The following is a 20,438-nucleotide window of genomic DNA, read 5'->3' on the forward strand; positions in this document are numbered from 1 at the left end:
CACTAGCATAGGTTATGCTGACATACAGCTTTGCGTTGGCAACTCTACACGTTTGGGCACACATGCCTTCCCCAGGCACGGAGGACACTACCCGGTCACACTCAGGCTACAGAAATGTGCACACTTTTAGGATGATCACAGGGTCCTCAACCATGCCAGCTGGACACTCTCATCTGCTCCTGTTCCTCCCATGAGGAGTCCTGTCAGTATAGGGTGACCAGATGTCCTGATTTTACAGGGACAGTCCTGATTTTTGGGACTTTTTCTTATGTAGGCATCTATTACCCCTCACCCCCGTCCCAGTTTTTTACACTTGCTATCTGGTCATCCTATGTCAGTATCACGGGTAGCAGACACGGGTAGCCAATGGTAGCAGACATAGATCCGTGCTGGGCAGTTAGCCAACCAGAGGAAGAAAGGAATCTCATTAATCCTTCCCAGCCAACCAGCTATAATCCACCTGGATCAGCCGCTGCTATGTGTGACCCTCACCTCCCCCTCTTGTTCCCCCCCAGACAGCTCAAAAAAAAAAAAAGTGTAGATTTATTTTCATTCGTGGTTTCAAGCAGTAGGCTCAGTTTTCTAAGTTCATTCGCTCAGACACCTCTATGGCACGATGGGTCCATCTCCCTGCCCAGTCCCACCGAGGAACGGGAACAGCAGGAAGTTCTACAATTGAGAAAAGGAAGAGGCAGAAGAACAGGAGTTCAGAGAGATACAAGAGAGACCAGATCTTCAGAAGGTGGAAAGAGAGATTAAAGGGCCACCAGCTCCGCATGACAAATGACACGCCATTGGCAGATGTAGCCTTGTGAGCATTCGTTTTCTGGCAAACATTTCCAGCGTTCTAAGGGTTTAAAATAAAAGGGGAGGGGGCACAGGGGAGCTTCTGATGGTTTTGTCATTCCAATGAACCTCAGGAAGCCAGTTCCTGGTCCCAAACTCACAGCACTGAACTTGGGTGTACGTCATACTGCCCACTTTCTTCCCCACAACCCCTGTTCTGCACACAGAGCAGATGTCTGGCCTCAGCCAGCCTTCCCCATTCACCTGTAGGAGAATTCACCGCATGTCCCTGTCAGCACTGAAGAGCACACAGTCTTAAGCCAACGATGATGCTTTGGCTGTGCCCTCTTGAAGAGGCACACCAGGCCCGCAGGGAGATGTGGCCCTGACAGTCTCTGACCCTGCCTGTTTCGTTCCCCTGTCCACACAGAAAGACAGGCAGCTCTCGTACGGCAGAAAGGATGCTGCATATGAAAAGTCGCACTTGGGCCACCCTGACAAGCCAAACACAGTCCACAGAGCTTGGTAGCGTAGCCTGCAGCCCCTCTCCCTTTAGTACCAAGCTGCAGCCCATGCAGACTGCAGTTGTTGGCGTGTAGCGTTCCAAGATCAGGATGCAGCAGGACAGGGTCGCATCAGTAGCCGATCCCAGGGCACACCGGTTGGGTCAATTTTATGCAAATTAGCTGCAGGCTTTGGGCATCCAGCAAACTGCCAGGAGGGACCCCAATCCACTCAAGTACTTGAACACTTTCAGTTGCTTAACGTCTACGTATTTAAATGCTCTGGTGAATAGGATCGCTTACCGATTCAGCCACACACCCCTATTCCGCAAAGCGGTTCAGCCTTTCAATTAACTTTAGTCACATGCTTCAATGCCATGGAAGACAGTGAGATTGATGCACATGGTTAAGAGCTGTGTCAAACCAAGGCTGCAAAGAGGTGAAGTTTGCGGGCCCAATCTCTAAAGTTATCACAGAGCTGATTGTAAAATGCATGTTGCATAACAATAGTTTGAACCTGGCTATAATGTCACTTGCCACTGTACAATACAAGTTGCATGACGCACTGTGGACTTTTCCTGATTTACTTCTGCTCCGTGTACATCAGTATCCACAAGTACCTTGCATTAGAACAGCAGCGCACTTAGGGTAGTACATTGTCTTGGAGCCACTCCTAAATACATGTGATTGATTTGATGCAAGTAAATAAAACGTAAAGCACTTCCTGCGTGACCAGGTTACCTCAACCTACAAGGCTCCATTACATACACAGAGTAACCGTAAGGGTTTAAATTGCACATTTACAGTGACTGCTCCCAAAAACTTTTCAGAGACATAACACCACCATCTAGTTTGGAATGCTATGGGATTCTGTCCAGCAAATGTGCTATTTGCAGCTCATAAGAACTTGCACTTACACACAGCCGTTTTCATCTCCCCCTCTCAAAGCACTTTTCAAACAACATAATGAATTAAGTTTCCTAAGAACGCTGTGGAAGTTATATACACCAGGTCCAAGAGATGACAAGCGATTCACCCCAAGGCCAGAAAGTCAGTCAGTGGCAAAGCTGACACTGGAGAACTCAGGAGTTTGGCTCCCAGTTACGTGTTCTAACCACTAGATATTTCTCTCTCTCCCTCTCTCTCACACAAACATCTTTCCGAACCAAAGCGCACATATCCATTCCAACGCTGCAAGGAATAAGATACAACCTTTAAGGGTCAGATTCTGTCTTCCTCGGGTCTCCAACAACTGTCGCGGGCAAGAAACACACAGCCCAGAATCCCCTGACAATTGAAAGGTGACTAACCAAATAGTAAACTGCTACTTCAGAACAGCAAAGAGCCAATACCACCCCTTTCTCTTCAAAGGAGTTTCAGAAGCAATACTTATCCTCTTAAGGAAGGTGGTCACCTCTACACTATCACAACACGCTGCTCTCTCATTGTATCTCAAGCCGGGTGGATAGAAATCAAGTTTGTTTGTTCGATTGTTTGGGGGTCGGGGGGTGGGGGAGGGGGAAATCTGATTTTTTTTAAAGTTTATTTCAATTATAATAGTCATTTAAATTATAAAAAGAACAGGAGTACTTGTGGCACCTTAGATACTAACCAATTTATTAGAGCATAAGCTTGCACGAAAGCTTATGCTCTAATAAATTGGTTAGTCTCTAAGGTGCCACAAGTACTCCTGTTCTTTTTGCAGCTACAGACTAACATGGCTGCTACTCTGAAACCATTTAAATTATAAGTTTTTCTTTTTAAAAATAAACCTGTTTAAAATTAAATCTGAATTTAATACAAAATATATTAAGGGCTAAAAGCTTAGTGTAGTCTCTTAAAACATTTACATAAAAATAAATATGCTGAATCCATATGTCTCTATCAAAACCTTTGAGTTAGAATTAATCTCTGATTTTCTGTATGAAGAAAGAGTCAGGGGAAAAACCCGTCTAACTTTTGAAGTCAAGCTCTATAAATATGGCACAACAGATCAGTCTAAATAACTTAGACTGTCTTATTTTCAAGAGACAGGTGAGTAGGAACTTACGCTCTAGTCACTTTCATTTAGGCATATTTGAAAATTTTCCAAGGCTGACCTGAAATAATCAGTTTAATTCCCTGACCACAGTTAATCCCTCCATTTAGTTGAAAATGTGAAACATGTTTTGATACGTTTATGTATCAAAACATTTAATGTTGTTTTGTTTAATGAACATAAGCTTTATATGCTTTTTGTTTCATTAAATTCCAGTCACCATCCTAATGCTGCTTGACACTTCATTCGCTATTTTCTAACATACTAAAAACAAACATTAATAAGAATCTGAAAATATTAAGCTGTATAATTGCTTAAGTAAACGTGACTAGTTATATAGTGTACCCTCCTAGGTAGCAAAAAGATGCACCAAATCTAGTGTAAAGACTCTATTTAGTTGTAAATCCTGTTGTAATGGTTATCTCAACCAATGAGAAAGCACCTTTCTTTTAAAAGTAACTGCAGTACAAATGGAAAAGTTGATTAAAATCGATTATTTAAATCACCAAATGGAAAGTCTTGATTTAAATCACCTTGATCCATCCCTCTGGTACAAGGCTATTTCTCGATATACAGCTGTGGTTCGCTGGCTTCAAACTCCTTTACATTCTGCTCCAAACTCTCCTTAATAACCGATGCCTCATTAGAAAGGGCAAAATTATTGGATGGCAACCCGAGCTGAGAGAAAGCACTTGATGCCTGGATCACACGGACCTGGGATTAATAACAGCCATTTCCACACATCTCCTATAATCAAGTTCATTAATTAGAGAGAGCACAACAAAGAATCACTTTTTAATTTCACTGACCATCCCCTTGCTCTGGAGTTATAGCAAAGAGTAAACATGAGTCCCCAGTGTGCCTTTTCTACACCATCCATTTATTTTTAAATACACCCCGCCATGCCTCTCCTGTATTTAAGATATGAATAACCAAATTGATATACCAAGGTGCACGCGGCATCCCATCAGAATGAATAGGCAGTTAAGTGACTGGCCCCATCCTGCAGAGTGCTGAGCAGCCCGGGGCAGTGCAGAAGGTGCTCACCTCCCACTGACCCCCCCCAGGGCTGGTACTGCTGCCTCAGTGAGCACTGATGGCCCTCAGCACCTTGCAGGATCCAGCCCTATAAACATCAATATCAAACCAACTCCTAAGAGGACGGCTGGTGGGGTCTGGCACAGGCCCTCGGATCCATTCACACAACTGCACAGACTGTGATGGAAACTTGTTGTGTTACTGCCCCCTGTGCGCCTCCTCATGGCTGGACAGAGTGCTGCAGCCGATCTGCCTTGGTTTCCCTGGCAGGGTTTCCAGCCCACTCTGATGAGTTTCCAGCTCAGCACTCTGGCCAGGTTACTATAATGCACCCTCGTTGCCCTGTTTCCAAAGTCATGGTTCCAAAAACGAACCCAAAATAAAAGGAGTTAGTACCCCTGTTGGGCTTAAGTCTCAGCCCTTTAGAGGTTGTTTGTCCATCCTCAGGGCTCAGATCTGAGACCCCACCCTGCTGTGACCTGGCTTTACTCCCACTGGCAGGTCCCTGACAAACCCAAATAGCCCCGTCAGGACTGCCTTCCTGCAGGGAAGCTATGACTGGCCATGGCCCTACTCAGCTCTTGGCTCCAGCGAGGTTTCTCTCCCCAAGCTAGAGCAGCTGGTCTGCTCTCCTTCCTGGCCAGCTGCACCTGAGTGAGCTCACCTCTTTCCAGCCCCTTCCCACAGGTCTGACGCCTGCTATAGGTGTAGGGCTGGGCGTTGGCCCTTTCCAGCGCACGCAGGGTTTGTAAGCCCCATCCCAGAGCTTCCCGCTAGTAGCTCAGGGCAGGATATGGCCCTGAGCATTAGGGATGGGGAGACAAGAATGGACACAAGAAACAGACAAGTGCGCACGGAACCTTTCCATTCCCTCTGGCAGCACTTTCCACTAGAGATGGGCCTGACCGTAAACACAAACCCCCAAGCCGGAGGAAGTTCTGATCCTGATCCAGGTTTCATGGCTGGATACTGCTCTTCATGCTGGCCTGGGGCCAAACCCCAGCACTTACACCCCGCAGAAGCCAGGGGATCATCAGACGCTGTAGTTTAGACCCACCTTTAGCACAAACCCAAGGGCAATGAGCAGGGAGATGTTAGGGGAAAGTTCCACTCAGCAGGCCTTCCACAGCTAGGCCCTGGGCGCCTACATCATGCAAGGCCCCTACAGCCACCACCCTTTCACCCCTTACACCATGCAAGATCCCCCTGCCCATCACCCTAGCCAACCCCCCACCCTACTCCCACCCCATAGCATGGAAGACCCCCATGGCCACGCCCCTACCATGCAAGGCCCCTATGCCCAACCACCATACCCAGCCCCCCACACTACCCTGCCCCATACCATGCAAGGTCCCCATGCCCAACCACCCTACCCAGCCCTCACCCTACCAGGCCCCCCAATGCCCATCATGCTCCCCCACAGCATCCAAGGCTCCCAAGGCACCACCCTTCTCTCGGCTTCTAATCATGTTGACTGCTCAAGCAAACTCTTTGAAAGGGAGGATGCCCTAGAGACAGACCTATGCCATGAAGTCTGGGCAAGGGGTGTTGCATTCAGGGGTTCCATGCCCAGACCATCTCCAGAGTGTACACCACCCTGGATTGTTTAGAACAATCCTATACTCTCTTCTCAGTACGCTTTGTTACGATGATGGAGCATTAGTATATGGCACCATACGCACAGGTGACATCATCCAGAGACACTAAAGGCATGGCCCCTGCCCCAAGAGCATGCAATCTCCACCCTTCTTCAAAACAGCCTGGTCCTGTTTTCCAGAGCAGGAGGGAACGCAACCCTGAGGAAGCACCATTCTCTCCCAGTGAAGTCTGGAATGAGCAGAACAGGGGAAACGTGACAAAACTTCCATTGGAGCAGCAGTAACAGCCCAGTGGAAATTCCACATGCAGCTGTAACCAACGGTGACTTCTTCGAGAGAAACGTCATGTCCTGTGAAGGGCCTCATCAGTGCCCTGGTGAAATGATGCATTGGGCACAGAAGGGGAGGAAAATAGGTTTCATTTTACAAATACTTCTAGAGTTGAATAATCAGACAGGAAAGTTTGGTTGTTTTAACCAATTAACCCCCATTTTAAAAAAACAAAACAAGCCTCCAAAAACCAGCGTGGGCCAATCTCCCATTTGGATGTAAGGCCCAATCAGGCAATCGATGGCCCACAGGCATAGCAATCCACCTGCCTGGAGCTTCATTGGTTTGAGCCAAGCTCTGTGTGGGTGCAGAAATCCACCCACATGCTGCTGACAGCCGGAGCAGGGCCCAAGAGTCTGGAAGCTGACCCTGTGCGGTCATGGGGAATGGAGGGATGGGACCGCAGCTCCTTTAGGGTGCTGAGCACCCACACATCCAATTGAATTCAGAGCTCAGTTTCCCTGAGGATAAAGCCACAGCGCAGCTCCCTATGACAAAGCACCAGGGAAACACAGCTAGATGGCTTCAGAAGTTACTTTAGAAAAGGAAACTGGAGTCAAAAAATCATTTAATCTATGGATACAGGGAATTATTTCCATAAAAGGAAATATCCCAGCATCATTGTGGAAGCCTAGAATTCGGCATGCAGCCGAATACCGTACATACTGTTACCAGGGTTCTTCGAATTATAGACAAGCATTATAGCTATTTCTGTACATTTCCATTCATCCTCAATTTGTTCGTCTCACTAACAAAAAACAAAAGATGCCCCATGTGCGGCACCCACTGGGAGCCGCCATGCCAGATGCACAGAGGAGATGCTGATTTCCAGGGAAGTGCACACTCAGAAGAAGAGAGCACAATACTTCTTTTTAGGATGTTAGCTTTATAAGTGATGCTCCAGGCACACTCTCGGACTCCAGGCAGTCGACACTATTAACAGACAGAAGGAAACAGCAGCAGCAGAGGTTACCACCAGCTGAAAGAGTCCGTGGCAAAATCAGGCCGTCTGTGCAAACAGCCAATGCATGCTCTTTAAAGACAGCTGTAGGATTTGTAAGGCAGTGGGAAAGCCAAGCTGATTCTAAGGAGAGGCAGCGTGTAGAACTGCCTCAGTGCTGGAGACCACATAGTGCGTTTCCCCTGGGGAGCAGCCTTGTAACAAGACACTTTAAGTGTACTCATTTGTCGTTTATTTTTCCCCCAACTTGTCTGTAAAGCTTGCTTCACTTCATAACACTTAGCACTTGCAGAGCTCCTTACATAGTCAAGGTTCTTCACAAACACTGACTGACTAAATCTTGCAGCAAATCTATAAACGAGGTAAGCATCACTCCCACTGGAAAACTGGCACAGACAGATTGTGTGATTTGCCCAAGGCATACAGCAAATCCGTGGCAGAGATGAGTATAAAACGCAGACATTCTGATGCTCAGTTTAGTAGGCCGTCCTGCCCGCCAGCTGGTGTTTGTTTTCCTGCTGCTGTCCATAATATGTAACTTTTCTAGGGATGCTGGCAACTGTGGGAAGAACCCAATCCAAGATTCGGGGCTCCCTCCAGGCAAAAATCACTGCCTGTAAGCGGACATACATAGAGGGCCGGATCCACAGTCAGTGGGTGTCCCTCCCTTGACTTCTCTAGGCTTTGGATCAGAGATCCATAGGAAGCACGTACAGGAATCCTGCAGATCAATTGAGCCAGCACTCAAGCTTCATACAGAAAAGCACGGAGAACTGCAGCTACTAGCTTTGTCTTCTCCTTAGCACGCTGGGCCTCATCCAAAGCCCACAGGAAATAATGGAAAAAATCTACAAGTGATCTCAATGGAGGCCTCTCACTGGGATTTTCAAAAGAGCTCAAGGGAGTTAAGCACCCAGATCCCATTGAAATTCATTGGAATCTGGGCATTAACTCCCTTAGTCTTCTCTAAAAATCCCAAATGCTGTGTTATCATCAATTACTGTAGCAGCTGGATACCCCAACCAAGATCAAGACCCCTTTATGCTCAGTTCTTACTGAGGAGTTTGCACAGTGAGGAGACGGTCTCTGCCCCAAGGAGTTTGCAATCTAACGTGCCACCAAACTCAGTTCTCTCAGCCGAAGGAATCTCGCCCCCACATTCACTCTTCCAGACTAAGGCATCGTTGGAATTCAGCTCCCAGAGAAGCTTGCTATCATTTCATTGCAACTCCCATCTTAAGAGTTAACCATGTTCTTTCTCTGCCACATACCACAGGGCGAGAGCTCAGCGCTGGCACCATATTGCCAAGACCCCTGAAAATTAAACTCTCAAAGCCACAGAAAATCAGTTTGGTCAATGAGGCTCTTAAGTTCTTAATTAGGTGGCAGGGAATAATGCTTGGGAATGGCAGGGAATAATCAAGTCTATTATACTCTCTAGGACGAAGTGTTCCCTATTATGACATATCAAGGTATATTTTATTTGAGCTCTTCTGCAGAAACCCTCGTTTATAAAAGACTCGTCAGACTGTAACAGGTTCCTCGCCCCCTCCAGCATTTTGAAAGGAATTTCTGGCTCCAGTGGATATGCAGTTTTCCCCCCGTCGTGGTGACAGGCCACACTGGCAGCAAGATTCATCATAAGGGCAACCACTGTTAAATGTCACATTTCACTCAGATTCTCCACCTCACTGATCCAGAGCAGGGAAAGGGGGATCTCCCGCCCAAGCTAGGAGAACGGCTTCAGATCATAGCTGCGAAGCAAGCAAGCCTCAAGCGCTTTGGGCATTGGAAGACAGAAAACGTGGGAAACAGTGCTCCGTGATACTGCACAGACAACAAGCCTTCTTATGAGGATAATTATTGCTTCCACCACAACTAATTTTGGGCCTGATCCAATATCCACTGAAGTCAACAGGTGTCTTCCCATTGACTTCAAAGGGCATTAGATCAAGCTCTTTACTGCAAAGCTCTGACATGGAACTATTTGGTGTTTTGGGGCAACAATTTAGAACTTGAATCATTACCTCTTTCAAGCCACATTCTTCACCCAAAACCCTCACTGACATTCACTGGGAGATTTGTGCAGACACTCAAAGGAGAATACGCATGGTCTTTAATAATGGTAAAAAGAAAAGGAGTACTTGTGGCACCTTAGAGACTAACCAATTTATTTGAGCATAAGCTTTTGTGAGCTACAGCTCACTATGTTCAAATAAATTGGTTAGTCTCTAAGGTGCCACAAGTAGAATCATAGAATCATAGAATATCAGGGTTGGAAGGGACCCCAGAAGGTCATCTAGTCCAACCCCCTGCTCGAAGCAGGACCAATTCCCAGTTAAATCATCCCAGCCAGGGCTTTGTCAAGCCTGACCTTAAAAACCTCTAAGGAAGGAGATTCTACCACCTCCCTAGGTAACGCATTCCAGTGTTTCACCACCCTCTTAGTGAAAAAGTTTTTCCTAATATCCAATCTAAACCTCCCCCATTGCAACTTGAGACCATTACTCCTCGTTCTGTCATCTGCTACCATTGAGAACAGTCTAGAGCCATCCTCTTTGGAACCCCCTTTCAGGTAGTTGAAAGCAGCTATCAAATCCCCCCTCATTCTTCTCTTCTGCAGACTAAACAATCCCAGCTCCCTCAGCCTCTCTTCATAAGTCATGTGCTCTAGACCCCTAATCATTTTTGTTGCCCTTCGCTGGACTCTCTCCAATTTATCCACATCCTTCTTGTAGTGTGAGGCCCAAAACTGGACACAGTACTCCAGATGAGGCCTCACCAGTGTCGAATAGAGGGGAACGATCACATCCCTCGATCTGCTCGCTATGCCCCTACTTATACATCCCAAAATGCCATTGGCCTTCTTGGCAACAAGGGCACACTGTTGACTCATATCCAGCTTCTCGTCCACTGTCACCCCTAGGTCCTTTTCCGCAGAATTGCTGCCTAGCCATTCGGTCCCTAGTCTGTAGCGGTGCATTGGATTCTTCCATCCTAAGTGCAGGACCCTGCACTTATCCTTATTGAACCTCATCAGATTTCTTTTGGCCCAATCCTCCAATTTGTCTAGGTCCTTCTGTATCCTATCCCTCCCCTCCAGCGTATCTACCACTCCTCCCAGTTTAGTATCATCTCCAAATTTGCTGAGAGTGCAATCCACACCATCCTCCAGATCATTTATGAAGATACTGAACAAAACCGGCCCCAGGACCGACCCCTGGGGCACTCCACTTGACACCGGCTGCCAACTAGACATGGAGCCATTGATCACTACCCGTTGAGCCCGACAATCTAGCCAGCTTTCTACCCACCTTATAGTGCATTCATCTAGCCCATACTTCCTTAACTTGCTGACAAGAATACTGTGGGAGACCGTGTCAAAAGCTTTGCTAAAGTCAAGAAACAATACATCCACTGCTTTCCCTTCATCCACAGAACCAGTAATCTCATCATAAAAGGCTATTAGATTAGTCAGGCATGACCTTCCCTTGGTGAATCCATGCTGACTGTTCCTGATCACTTTCTTCTCATGTAAGTGCTTCAGGATTGATTCTTTGAGGACCTGCTCCATGATTTTTCCAGGGACTGAGGTGAGGCTGACTGGCCTGTAGTTCCCAGGATCCTCCTTCTTCCCTTTTTTAAAGATTTTTTAAAGTACTCCTTTTCTTTTTGCGAATACAAACTAACACGGCTGCTACTCTGAAACCTGTCATTAATAATGGTGTTATTGTATCCCCTGTAGGAATGGGCACTATGGTTTGGGGAAGAGAGCGTTATCTAGAGGTGAAAACAGACAACAGGGGAGCACGGTAGGGAACATGAAAAAAAAAACAACACCTTTCTTCTTACAGCATCTCCTCCATAGTGCTCAAGGAAACTACTCCTAAGGCCTGGTTGAATTTAGGTTGAATTTAGCAGCGTTCTCTCGATTTAACCCTGCACCAGTCCACAGGACGAAGCCCTTTTTTGCGACTTAAAGGGCTCTTAAAATCGATTTCTTTACTCCACTTCCGACAAGGGGATTAGCGCTGAAATCATCCTTGCCAGGTTGAATTTGGGGTACTGTGGATGCAATTCTACGGTATTGGCCTCCGGGAGCTATCCCAGAGTGCTCAGTTGTGACCACTCTGGACAGCGCTCTCAACTCAGATGCACTGGCCAGGTATACAGGAAAAGGCCCGTGAACTTTTGAATCTCATTTCCTGTTTGGCCAGCATGGTGAGCTCACCTACAGAGCTCATCATCACAGGAGACCATGCAGTCCCAGAATCGCCGAAGAGCTCCAGCATGGACTGAATGGGAGGTATGGGATCTGATCGCTGTATGGGGCGACAAATCCGTGCTGGCAGAACTCCAGTTGAAAAGATGAAATGCCAAAATATTTGAAAAAATCTCCAGCGGCATGAAGGACAGAGGCTATAACAGGGACCCGCAGCAGTGCCGTGTGAAAATTAAGGAGCTCAGGCAAGCCTACCAAAAAACCAGAGAAGCAAAGAGCCACTCCAGAGCCCCAGACATGCCGCTTCTATGATGAGCTGCATGCCATTCTAGGGGGTGCAGCCACCACTACCCCAACCCTGTGCTTTGACTCCATCCAAGGAGTGGGAGCCAACACGGAAGCAGGTTTTGGGGGCGAGGAAGATGATGAGGAGGAGGAGGTTGTAGATAGCTCACAGCAAGGAAGCAGAGAAACCGGTTTCCCCCACAGCCAGAATCTGCTTATCACCCTGGACCTTGACTCAGTACCCCCCGAACCCACCCAAGGCAGGCTCCCAGACCCTGAAGGCGGAGAAGGAACCTCTGGTGAGTGTACCTTTGTAAATGTTATACATGGTTTAAAAGCAAGCGTGTTTAATGATTAATTTGCCCTAGCATTCGCGGCCAGTACAGCAACTGGAAAAGTCTGTTAACGTCCCTGGAGGATTTCCGCTCCATCCCCAGACACATCTCCGTAAAGCTCTCCTGGATGTACTCCCAAAGCCCTTGCAAAAGGTTTCTGGGGAGGGCAGCCTTATTCCGTCCTCCATGATAGGACACTTTACCACGCCAGGCAAGTAGCACATAGTCGGGAATCATTGTAGAACAAAGCATTGCATCGCATGGTCCCGGTGTTTGCTGGCATTCAAACAACATCCGTTCTTTATCTCTCTGTGTTACCCTCAGGAGAGTGATATCATTCATGGTCACCTGGTTGAAATAGGGTGGTTTTAGTAAGCGGACATTCAGAGGTGCCCATTCCTACTGGGCTGTTTGCCTGTGGCTGAACTGTTTCCCCTCTGTAAGCCACGCGGTGGGGGGAAGGGGTGAAGCCATCATCCCAGAGAATTGGGTGTGCGGGGGGGGGGGGGAAAGGGGGGTTAGTTGGGTTTCTGCTGCACGTGAACCCAGAAACCGCAGCCCCTCCTTTTAAATTGCCAACCCATTGTTAATGGCCAACCCAACGGCTACTTCGCACGGCAAATGAGGGCGCTGCTGTTTGAAACCATTCCCACATGTTATGAAGGTTAAAGAAGCCAAAAGACTGTGGCTTACTATGGTTGCCTGCAAGCCAAATTCTGCTGCCCGGCCCTGCGTGAGTGATCTCTCACACCAAACTGGCATACCCTCAATAAGAGGCAAAATACGACCTTGTAATGAAAGCACATGTGCTGTGTAATATTAACAGCAAGGTTTACCGTGAAAGAGTATACCCATTGTTCTATAAAATGTGTCTTTTTAACTACCACTCTCCCTTTTTTTTTTCCCTCCACCAGCTGCATATGTTTCTCCTTCCCAGAGGCTAGCGAAGATTAGAAGGCGAAAAACACACACTCACAATGAAATGTTCTCTGACCTCATGCTGTCCTCCCACACTGACAGAGCACAGCAAAATACATGGAGGCAGACTATCTCACTGTGCAGGAAAACACAATATGACTGCAAGGAGAGGAGACGGGCTGAAGATGGTAGGTGGCATCAGCTTGCTGAAAGAAGGCAGGAGTCAATGCTCAGGCTGCTGGAGGAACAAACTCATATGCTCCAGCGTATGATTGAGCTGCAGGAAAGGCAGCAGGAGCACAGACTGCCGCTACAGCCCCTGTATAACCAACTGCCCTCCTCACCAGGTTCCATAGCCTCCTCACCCAGACGCCCAAGAACGAGGTGAGGGGGGGCTTCTGGCCACCCAGCCACTCCACCCCAGAGGATTGCCCAAGCAATAGAAGGCTGGCATTCAATAAGTTTTAAAGTGCTGTGTGGCCTTGTCCTTCCCTCCTCCACCACCCCACCCGGTGCTTCCCTCCTCCACCACCCCTCCCGGGCTACCTTGGCAGTTATCCCCCTATTTGTGTGATGAATAAATAAAGAATGCATAAATGTGAAGCAACAATGACTTTATTGCTTCTGCAAACAGTGATTGAAGGAGGGAGGGGAGGGTGCTTAGCTTACCAGAAAATAGAGTGAACCCGGGGAGGGTTTCCATCAAGGAGAAACAAACAGAACTTTCACACTGTAGCCTGGCCATTCCTGAAACTGGTTTTCAAAGCCTCTCTGATGCACACTGCACCCTCCTGTACTCTTCTAACCGCCCTGGTGTCTGGCTGTGCGTAATCAGCAGCCAGACGATTTGCCTCAACCTCCCACCCCGCCATAAATGTCTCCCCCTTACTCTCACGGATATTGTGGAGCACACAGCAAGCAGTAACAACAACGGGAATGTTGGTTTCGCTGAGGTCTAACCATGTCAGTAAACTGCGCCAGCGCGCTTTTAAATGCCCAAATGCACATTCTACCACCATTCTGCACTTGCTCAGCCTATAGTTGAACAGCTCCTGACTACTGTCCAGGGTGCCTGTGTATGGCTTCATGAGCCATGGCATTAAGGGGTAGGCTGGGTCCTTAAGGATAACTATAGGCATTTCAACATCCCCAACCATTATTTTCTGGTCTGGAAAGTAAGTCCCTTGCTGCAGCTGTTGAAACAGACCAGAGTTCCTGAAGATGCAAGCGTCATGTACCTTTCCCAGCCATCCCACGTTGATGTTGGTGAAAAGTCCCTTGTGATCCACCAGTGCTTGCAGCACCATTGAAAAGTACCCCTTTCGGTTTATGTACTCACTGCCTTGGTGCTCCGGTGCCAAGATAGGGATATGGGTTCCGTCTACCGCCCCACCACAGTTAGGGAATCCCATTGCAGCAAAGCCAACCACTATGACCTGCACATTTCCCAGGGTCACTACCCTTGATAGCAGCAGCTCAGTGATTGCGTTAGTCACCTGCATCACAGCAGCCCCCACAGTAGATTTGCCCACTCCAAATTGATTCCCGACTGACCGGTAGCTGTCTGGCATTGCAAGCTTCCACAGGGCTATCGCCACTCGCTTCTCAACTGTGAGGGCTACTCATCTTGGTATTCTTGCGCTTCAGGGCAGGGGAAAGCAAGTCACAAAGTTCCATGAAAGTGCCCTTACTCATGTGAAAGTTTCGCAGCCACTGGGAATCGTCCCAGACCTGCAACACGATGCGGCCCCATCACTCTGTGCTTGTTTCCCAGGCCCAGAATCAGCGTTCCATGCCATGAACCTGCCCAATTGACACCACGATGTGCACACTGCAGGGGCCTGTACTTCGTGAGAAGTCTATGTTCATGTCCTCATTACTCTCGTCAGCGTGCTGCAGTCGCCTCCTCCTCGCCTGGTTTCGCTTTTCTTGCAGGTTATGGTTCTGCATATCCTGCTGGATAATGCGTGCAGTGTTTATAGTGCTCATAATTGCCGCGGTGATCTGAGCGGGCTCCATGTTCCCTGTGCTATGGTGTCTGCGCTGAAAAAAGGCGCGAAACGATTGTCTGCCGTTGCTCTGACGGAGGGAGGGGTGACTGACAACATGGTTTACAGGGTTGGCTTACATGGAATTAAAATCAACAAAGGGAGTGGCTTTGCATCAAGGAGAAACAGAATGGCCCCCTCAAGGATAGAACTCAAAACCCCGGGTTTAGCAGGCCGTTGATTTCACGGAGGGAGGGAGGAAGGGGGGGGAGAAAATGAATACAAAACAAATCTGGTCTATTTCTTGTTTTGATCCACTTCATCTATCTTTATACATCTTGCTGGCAGCAGACGGTGCAGTATGACTGCTAGCCATTGTCATCTCCTGGGTGCTCGGCAGAAGACGGTGCAGTATGACTGCTGGCCATCGTCGTCTCCTGGCTGCTCATTAGAAGACAGTGCAGTACGACTGCTGGCAGGACTGAATCGCCATGAGACGAAACTTAAAAGGGAAATGACCTGGCTGAGTCACTCCCATGTTTGCCCAGGCACCCCTGACCGACCTCACCAAGGTCGGCTAAAAGAGCACCCTGGAGTACGGCGACGATGGCTACCAGTCATACTGCATCGTCTGCTGCCAAAAGGCAATGAGCTGCTGCTGTGTAGCAATGCAGTACCGCACCTGCCAGCACCCAGGAGACATATGGTGACGGTGAGCTGAGCGGGCTCCATACTTGCCGCGGTATGGCGTCTGCACGGGTAAGCCAGGAAAAAAGGCACAAAACGATTGTCAGCCATTGCTTTCACGGCGGGAGGGAGGGAGGGAGGGAGGGAAGGGGGGCCTGACAATATGTACCCAGAACCACCCGCGACAATGTTTTTGCCCCATCAGGCACCGGGATTTCTACCCAGAATTCAAATGGGCGGTGGAGACTGCGGGAACTGTGGGATAGCCACCCACAGTGCAACGCTCCGGAAGTCGACGGTTGCCTCGGTACTGTGGATGCACTCCGCCGACTAAATGCACTTAGAGCATGTGTGTGGGGGGGGGGACACAATCGACTGTATAAAAACGCTTTCTACAAAACTGACTTCTATAAATTTGACCTAATTTCATAGTGTAGACATACCCTAAGACAGCTACAAGTCACACAACCTGCCTTCTTGGCTTCAAAGGGAAATGCCTCTCCAGCAGATGCCAGTGAAAGGGAAGGAAAACAACAACAGGACAAAAAAAAGAAAGGCAGAAAACAACACAGAACAAGAGGAGAAAGGGTGCATTTTTACACAGAAGAACCCACATACACACTCACAACAATTCTAGGGAATAAGAGGAAGCTACTGCCGTACAGAGAAAACCTGAGCAACTTTCCCTTAGGTGGCACTGATCACTCCCATTGCAAAGTACATCTTGTCTATGCGTCTTGCAGACCTCAAGAAACAAAGACCTTAGAAACAAATCCAGTTTGGTGTGGATAGGTCCGTTTTCACTTTCATCTTGAAAACTGATTAGCACATCACTTCCATAAAACAAAAAGTCTCAAAAGTTCCCATAGCACTTTGATCTTTTATTGTCACCCGATACCTCAGGAAATTGTGAACCAGTTTACAGACCAATTTGTTTCCTTATAAGAATTCCCCAAACCAGGGTCAGCCCCACTGTGGCCTTTTACTTCTGAAGCCACTCTTCTTTCTGCTTTTGTTTCAGTGCCCCAGAGCAGTGGTTCTCAACCAGAGGTACGTACCCCTGGGGGTTTGCAGAGGTCTTCCAGGGGATACATCAGCTCATCTAGATAATTGCCTAATTTTTCAAAAGGCTGCATAAAAAGCAAAGTCAGTACAAACTAAAATTTCATACAATGACTTGTTTATACTGCTCTTAGACTATACACAGAAATAGAAGTACAATATTTATATTCCAATGGATTTATTTTATAATTCTATGGTCAAAATGAGAAAGTCAGCAATAGTGCGCTGTGCCACTTTTGTATTTTTATGTCTGATTTTGTAAGCAAGTTGTTTTTAAGTGAAGTGAAATTTGGTGGTACAGTAGTCTGAAAAGATTGAGAGCCACTGCCCCAGAGGACAGAGAACATTGCTCTCTGCCTGTCTTTTCACTTGCTCAAACCAACCTTTGACAGTGCTGTCTCTCAGTTAACACCTGATTGGAAAAGATTTTCAGTTGAGGGGCACTGGGTAAGAGAGTATATTAATAATTCCCTGTTTGTACATAGCACTTTCCATCCTTAAAGATCCCAAGGTAATTTCTACAAGCCTTAATCAAACAGGAGCTAAATTCCATCAACTGGTATGTAGCAAAAGAGTAAGATATATCCGAAGCTGCCGATTGTTTGTGTTTTTTGTATTGTAAAGAAAGAGCTAAGAATCTTTGAGACAAAAGGCTGATAGGTCAAAATACCCAGAGACTTGTGGATGCTTTAAAGAGCTCTTTACACATGAACTTTTGGAAAGTGAAATGGGAACGTCTTACACCAGCCACTCTTATTTTGGACTCCAAAGCTATCACTGGAAGCAATAAAAGAGAGAAAGATGCTTTCTGAAGGCTTCTACGTTGCACCAAGTTTAGTTTGCAAATGAAACAACTGGGTGAAGTCCCAACACTTCTACAAGTTTTTGGACATAACGACCACCCAACAGTTACTGAGTTTCTGAACCCTTGCCCATAAAGTCATGCGATAGAAGCTCGACCTGGAGAAGCTGCGTTACAGATTACCCAGTCCATGCCACTTACCAAGGAGAGACTGCTTCCCATTTATTAGCATTTAATCCTGTCTAGTTTTAAATGAAAAGGAGGACGTGTGGCACCTTAGAGACTAACCAATTTATCTGAGCATGAGCTTTCGTGAGCTACAGCTCACTTCATCGGATGCATTCAAGTAGCTCACGAAAGCTCATGCTCAAATAAATTGGTTAGTCTCTAAGGTGCCACAAGTCCTCCTTTTCTTTTTGCGAATACAGACTAACACGGCTGCTACTCTGAAACCTAGTTTTAAATGGTTTTCCAATACCTCGTTTGCCAAGAACTTGCTAGGATGATCTTTCCCATTTACACCCTCCCCACAGGACCCTATGCTGGACCCCAACCTTGTTTCCATCCTATGCTCCAACCTCCAGAGCCTCCTCACTCACCTGTCGCAGGTGTTTCAGCAGTTCAGTCGCCTCCTCCTGTTTCCCTTGCTTCACTAGCAGCAGCATGTCCTGGATCATACTGATCCGCCGGTGATAAGGGGGCAAGTTCCCACCACTCTTCCCAAACTTATCACTGGACTTCACCATGAAGGAAGCTAGGAAGTCTCCCCGGTCCCTAGCTGGCATCTTCTTGCGGGAGCCTGGATTGTGTGACTGGGGGCTCTCCCCTGCACCGGGAGGCTGGCATCCTTTGGTCTGCTTGGTGCCCATGGTATAGCCAAGCCACCAGGAGCCTCACCCGAAACGCCTCCCCTGCGCTTCATGCAGCAGCATTTGGTCTCGGTAGCCCCTGGTGGGAAGCGAGGCGGCTGGGCAGCAGATCTCAGCAGCTCCAAGGCAGGGTGCCCTCTCTGTGCCCGCCTCAGCGGACGTGCAGACCCCCAGCACTCTGAGGGTCGCCCCCGCAGGGACGCAGAGCTGGAGGGCTTCGTTCACCAGACAGAAATACAACCGGCATCGTCCCTCATTGCTGCCAGCCGGGAAAAAAAACAAAACAAAAACCCCACAGGATTGGAAACAAAATCCAGGGAGCTTCTTACCAACGGCCCCAGAGCACCCCAGTGGCCAGGGGCAGGGGGCTGGCCTCAGGGCTCATGGCAGTACTCGGCGGCTGCTCCCCCACGCCTCGCTCACAAGCGGGGGGCTCTCCCCCACGGAGAGCTGGGCACAGCCCGCAGCCCCACGGGCATGAGCCAAGCCGCGAACGCCGCTTCTCCGGGATGGGGGGAGACGCTGCGGACACGCCGCCCGGCTCCGGGCCGCGGGGTGGTGCGGCTGAGAGCCGTCAGCCCCCGCCCATCCTGCCAGGCCCCCCGCGCTGCCCCGGGGCTGGCTCAGTCCTGGCTCCCGGGCTGCGGGGCGCCGCTCCCCATCTCGGCCGGGCCGGAGCCGCCGGGCGCCCGCTCTAGCGGCGGCAGCAACTTCGGGGGACCTGTTGCATGCCCCCGAACAAAGGCGGCGGGCGGGGGCGGCCCCCCTCCGGCAGGAATCAAGCCCGGGCACCCGCCGGGGCTCCGCAGGGCGCGGCCAGGCGGGGTCCCCGGCCCCCGCCCGGGGCAGGGCGCAGCTCGCTCGGGGACGGAGCCAGGCTGGGGCCGGCCGCTGCACCGCCCGCCGCCGGGAGGAGGAGGAGGAGGAGGAGAGGAGGAGGAGGGAGGGCTCGGCGCGCCGGGGCCGGTCTGCGGGAGGAAGCGGGATCCGGACGGGCTCCTCCTGGCTCCGGCTCCGGCTCTCCCCCTGCTGCCCGGCTGGCTGCGCTGCAGCGGGGAGCGAGCGCCGAGCCCCGGGCTGCTCCCCGCGGGGCGGCGGCGGCGGGCTGGAGCCGCGGCCCCCGGGCCACCCTCCTCCCGGCGCTCCCTGGGACCCGAGAGCGGGCCGCCTCGCCCGCCCGGGGAGCCCCCGGCACGCTGCGGGGGGTCCGCTGCGGGAACCGCTCCCCCCCGGGGCGGAGGTAGGTCCTGGTACAGCAGGAGTTGTCGAGAGCCCGCAGGCTGCTCCCTGGCCAGGGGGCTGAGCAGTCAGGGCAGGAGAGGCGGTTTCAGGCATTAAAGCAAAGGGAAGCAAAAGACAGAAGGCCGTGAAGGGGATTTAATAAATAATAATGATTATTTCCAACGACCCAGCCACGCTTTCCAAACCCAAACAGGTACCTCCCTTCCCGGGCTGGAGCCCCCTTGCCTGCCAGTTTCTATCATTTATCCCACAAGGATCAGTTCTCGCTCCGGTCCTAGTCAAGATCTAGTCAACATGCACCCAGGCCGGGCACTGGTCAGACAACAGGGACTCGAGCACTACATCGGTGACACAGCTCTACCTATCCTTCACCACCTGCAATCACACCACCACCACGACCCCCCACATGGCCCAGGGCTTGGACGAGATCAGCAAAGGGCTGGCGCTGAACCCAGACAAGAGAGAGGTGATGCTAATGGGCAGAGGAAAGTATTTTGAGGCATTTGCAGCCACAACCCAGTCTCCTTTGCCTGAAGGTTCACACCTACAACTGGTCAATTGAGTCAGTAGTCCAGGAGGCTCCTGACTTCCTCGCGGATGCTGAGCTCTCAGCATTACACACCGATGCGGCTATGTTTCTACCATCTCCAGCTGGCTCAGAGACGCCTTCCCATCCTGGCAAACGATGACCTGGCCTCAGTTATTCACGTCTTCGTCTGTTCTCGGCTAGTCCGCAGCCGTCCAGTATGCCTGGGCATGGGGCCGTCAGCACTG

At 49.5% G+C, this 20,438-nt stretch overlaps 1 protein-coding gene across 1 annotated transcript in view; it reads right to left on the bottom strand.

Annotated features, from left to right (window-relative positions):
• LRRC75A (leucine rich repeat containing 75A) overlaps window positions 1-18,973 on the bottom strand; it is a 189,968-nt gene extending 170,995 nt beyond the window's left edge. The window contains exon 1 of the mRNA XM_074974328.1: window positions 18,153-18,973. Coding sequence (XP_074830429.1) covers window positions 18,153-18,422 — 270 coding nt within the window. The 5' untranslated portion in view covers window positions 18,423-18,973. The remainder of the gene's footprint in view (window positions 1-18,152) is intronic.
• Between the last annotated feature and the right edge of the window lie 1,465 nt (window positions 18,974-20,438).

Source organism: Natator depressus, chromosome 17 (assembly GCF_965152275.1).
Source record: "Natator depressus isolate rNatDep1 chromosome 17, rNatDep2.hap1, whole genome shotgun sequence".
In the NCBI taxonomy this organism is placed as follows: domain Eukaryota; kingdom Metazoa; phylum Chordata; order Testudines; family Cheloniidae; genus Natator; species Natator depressus.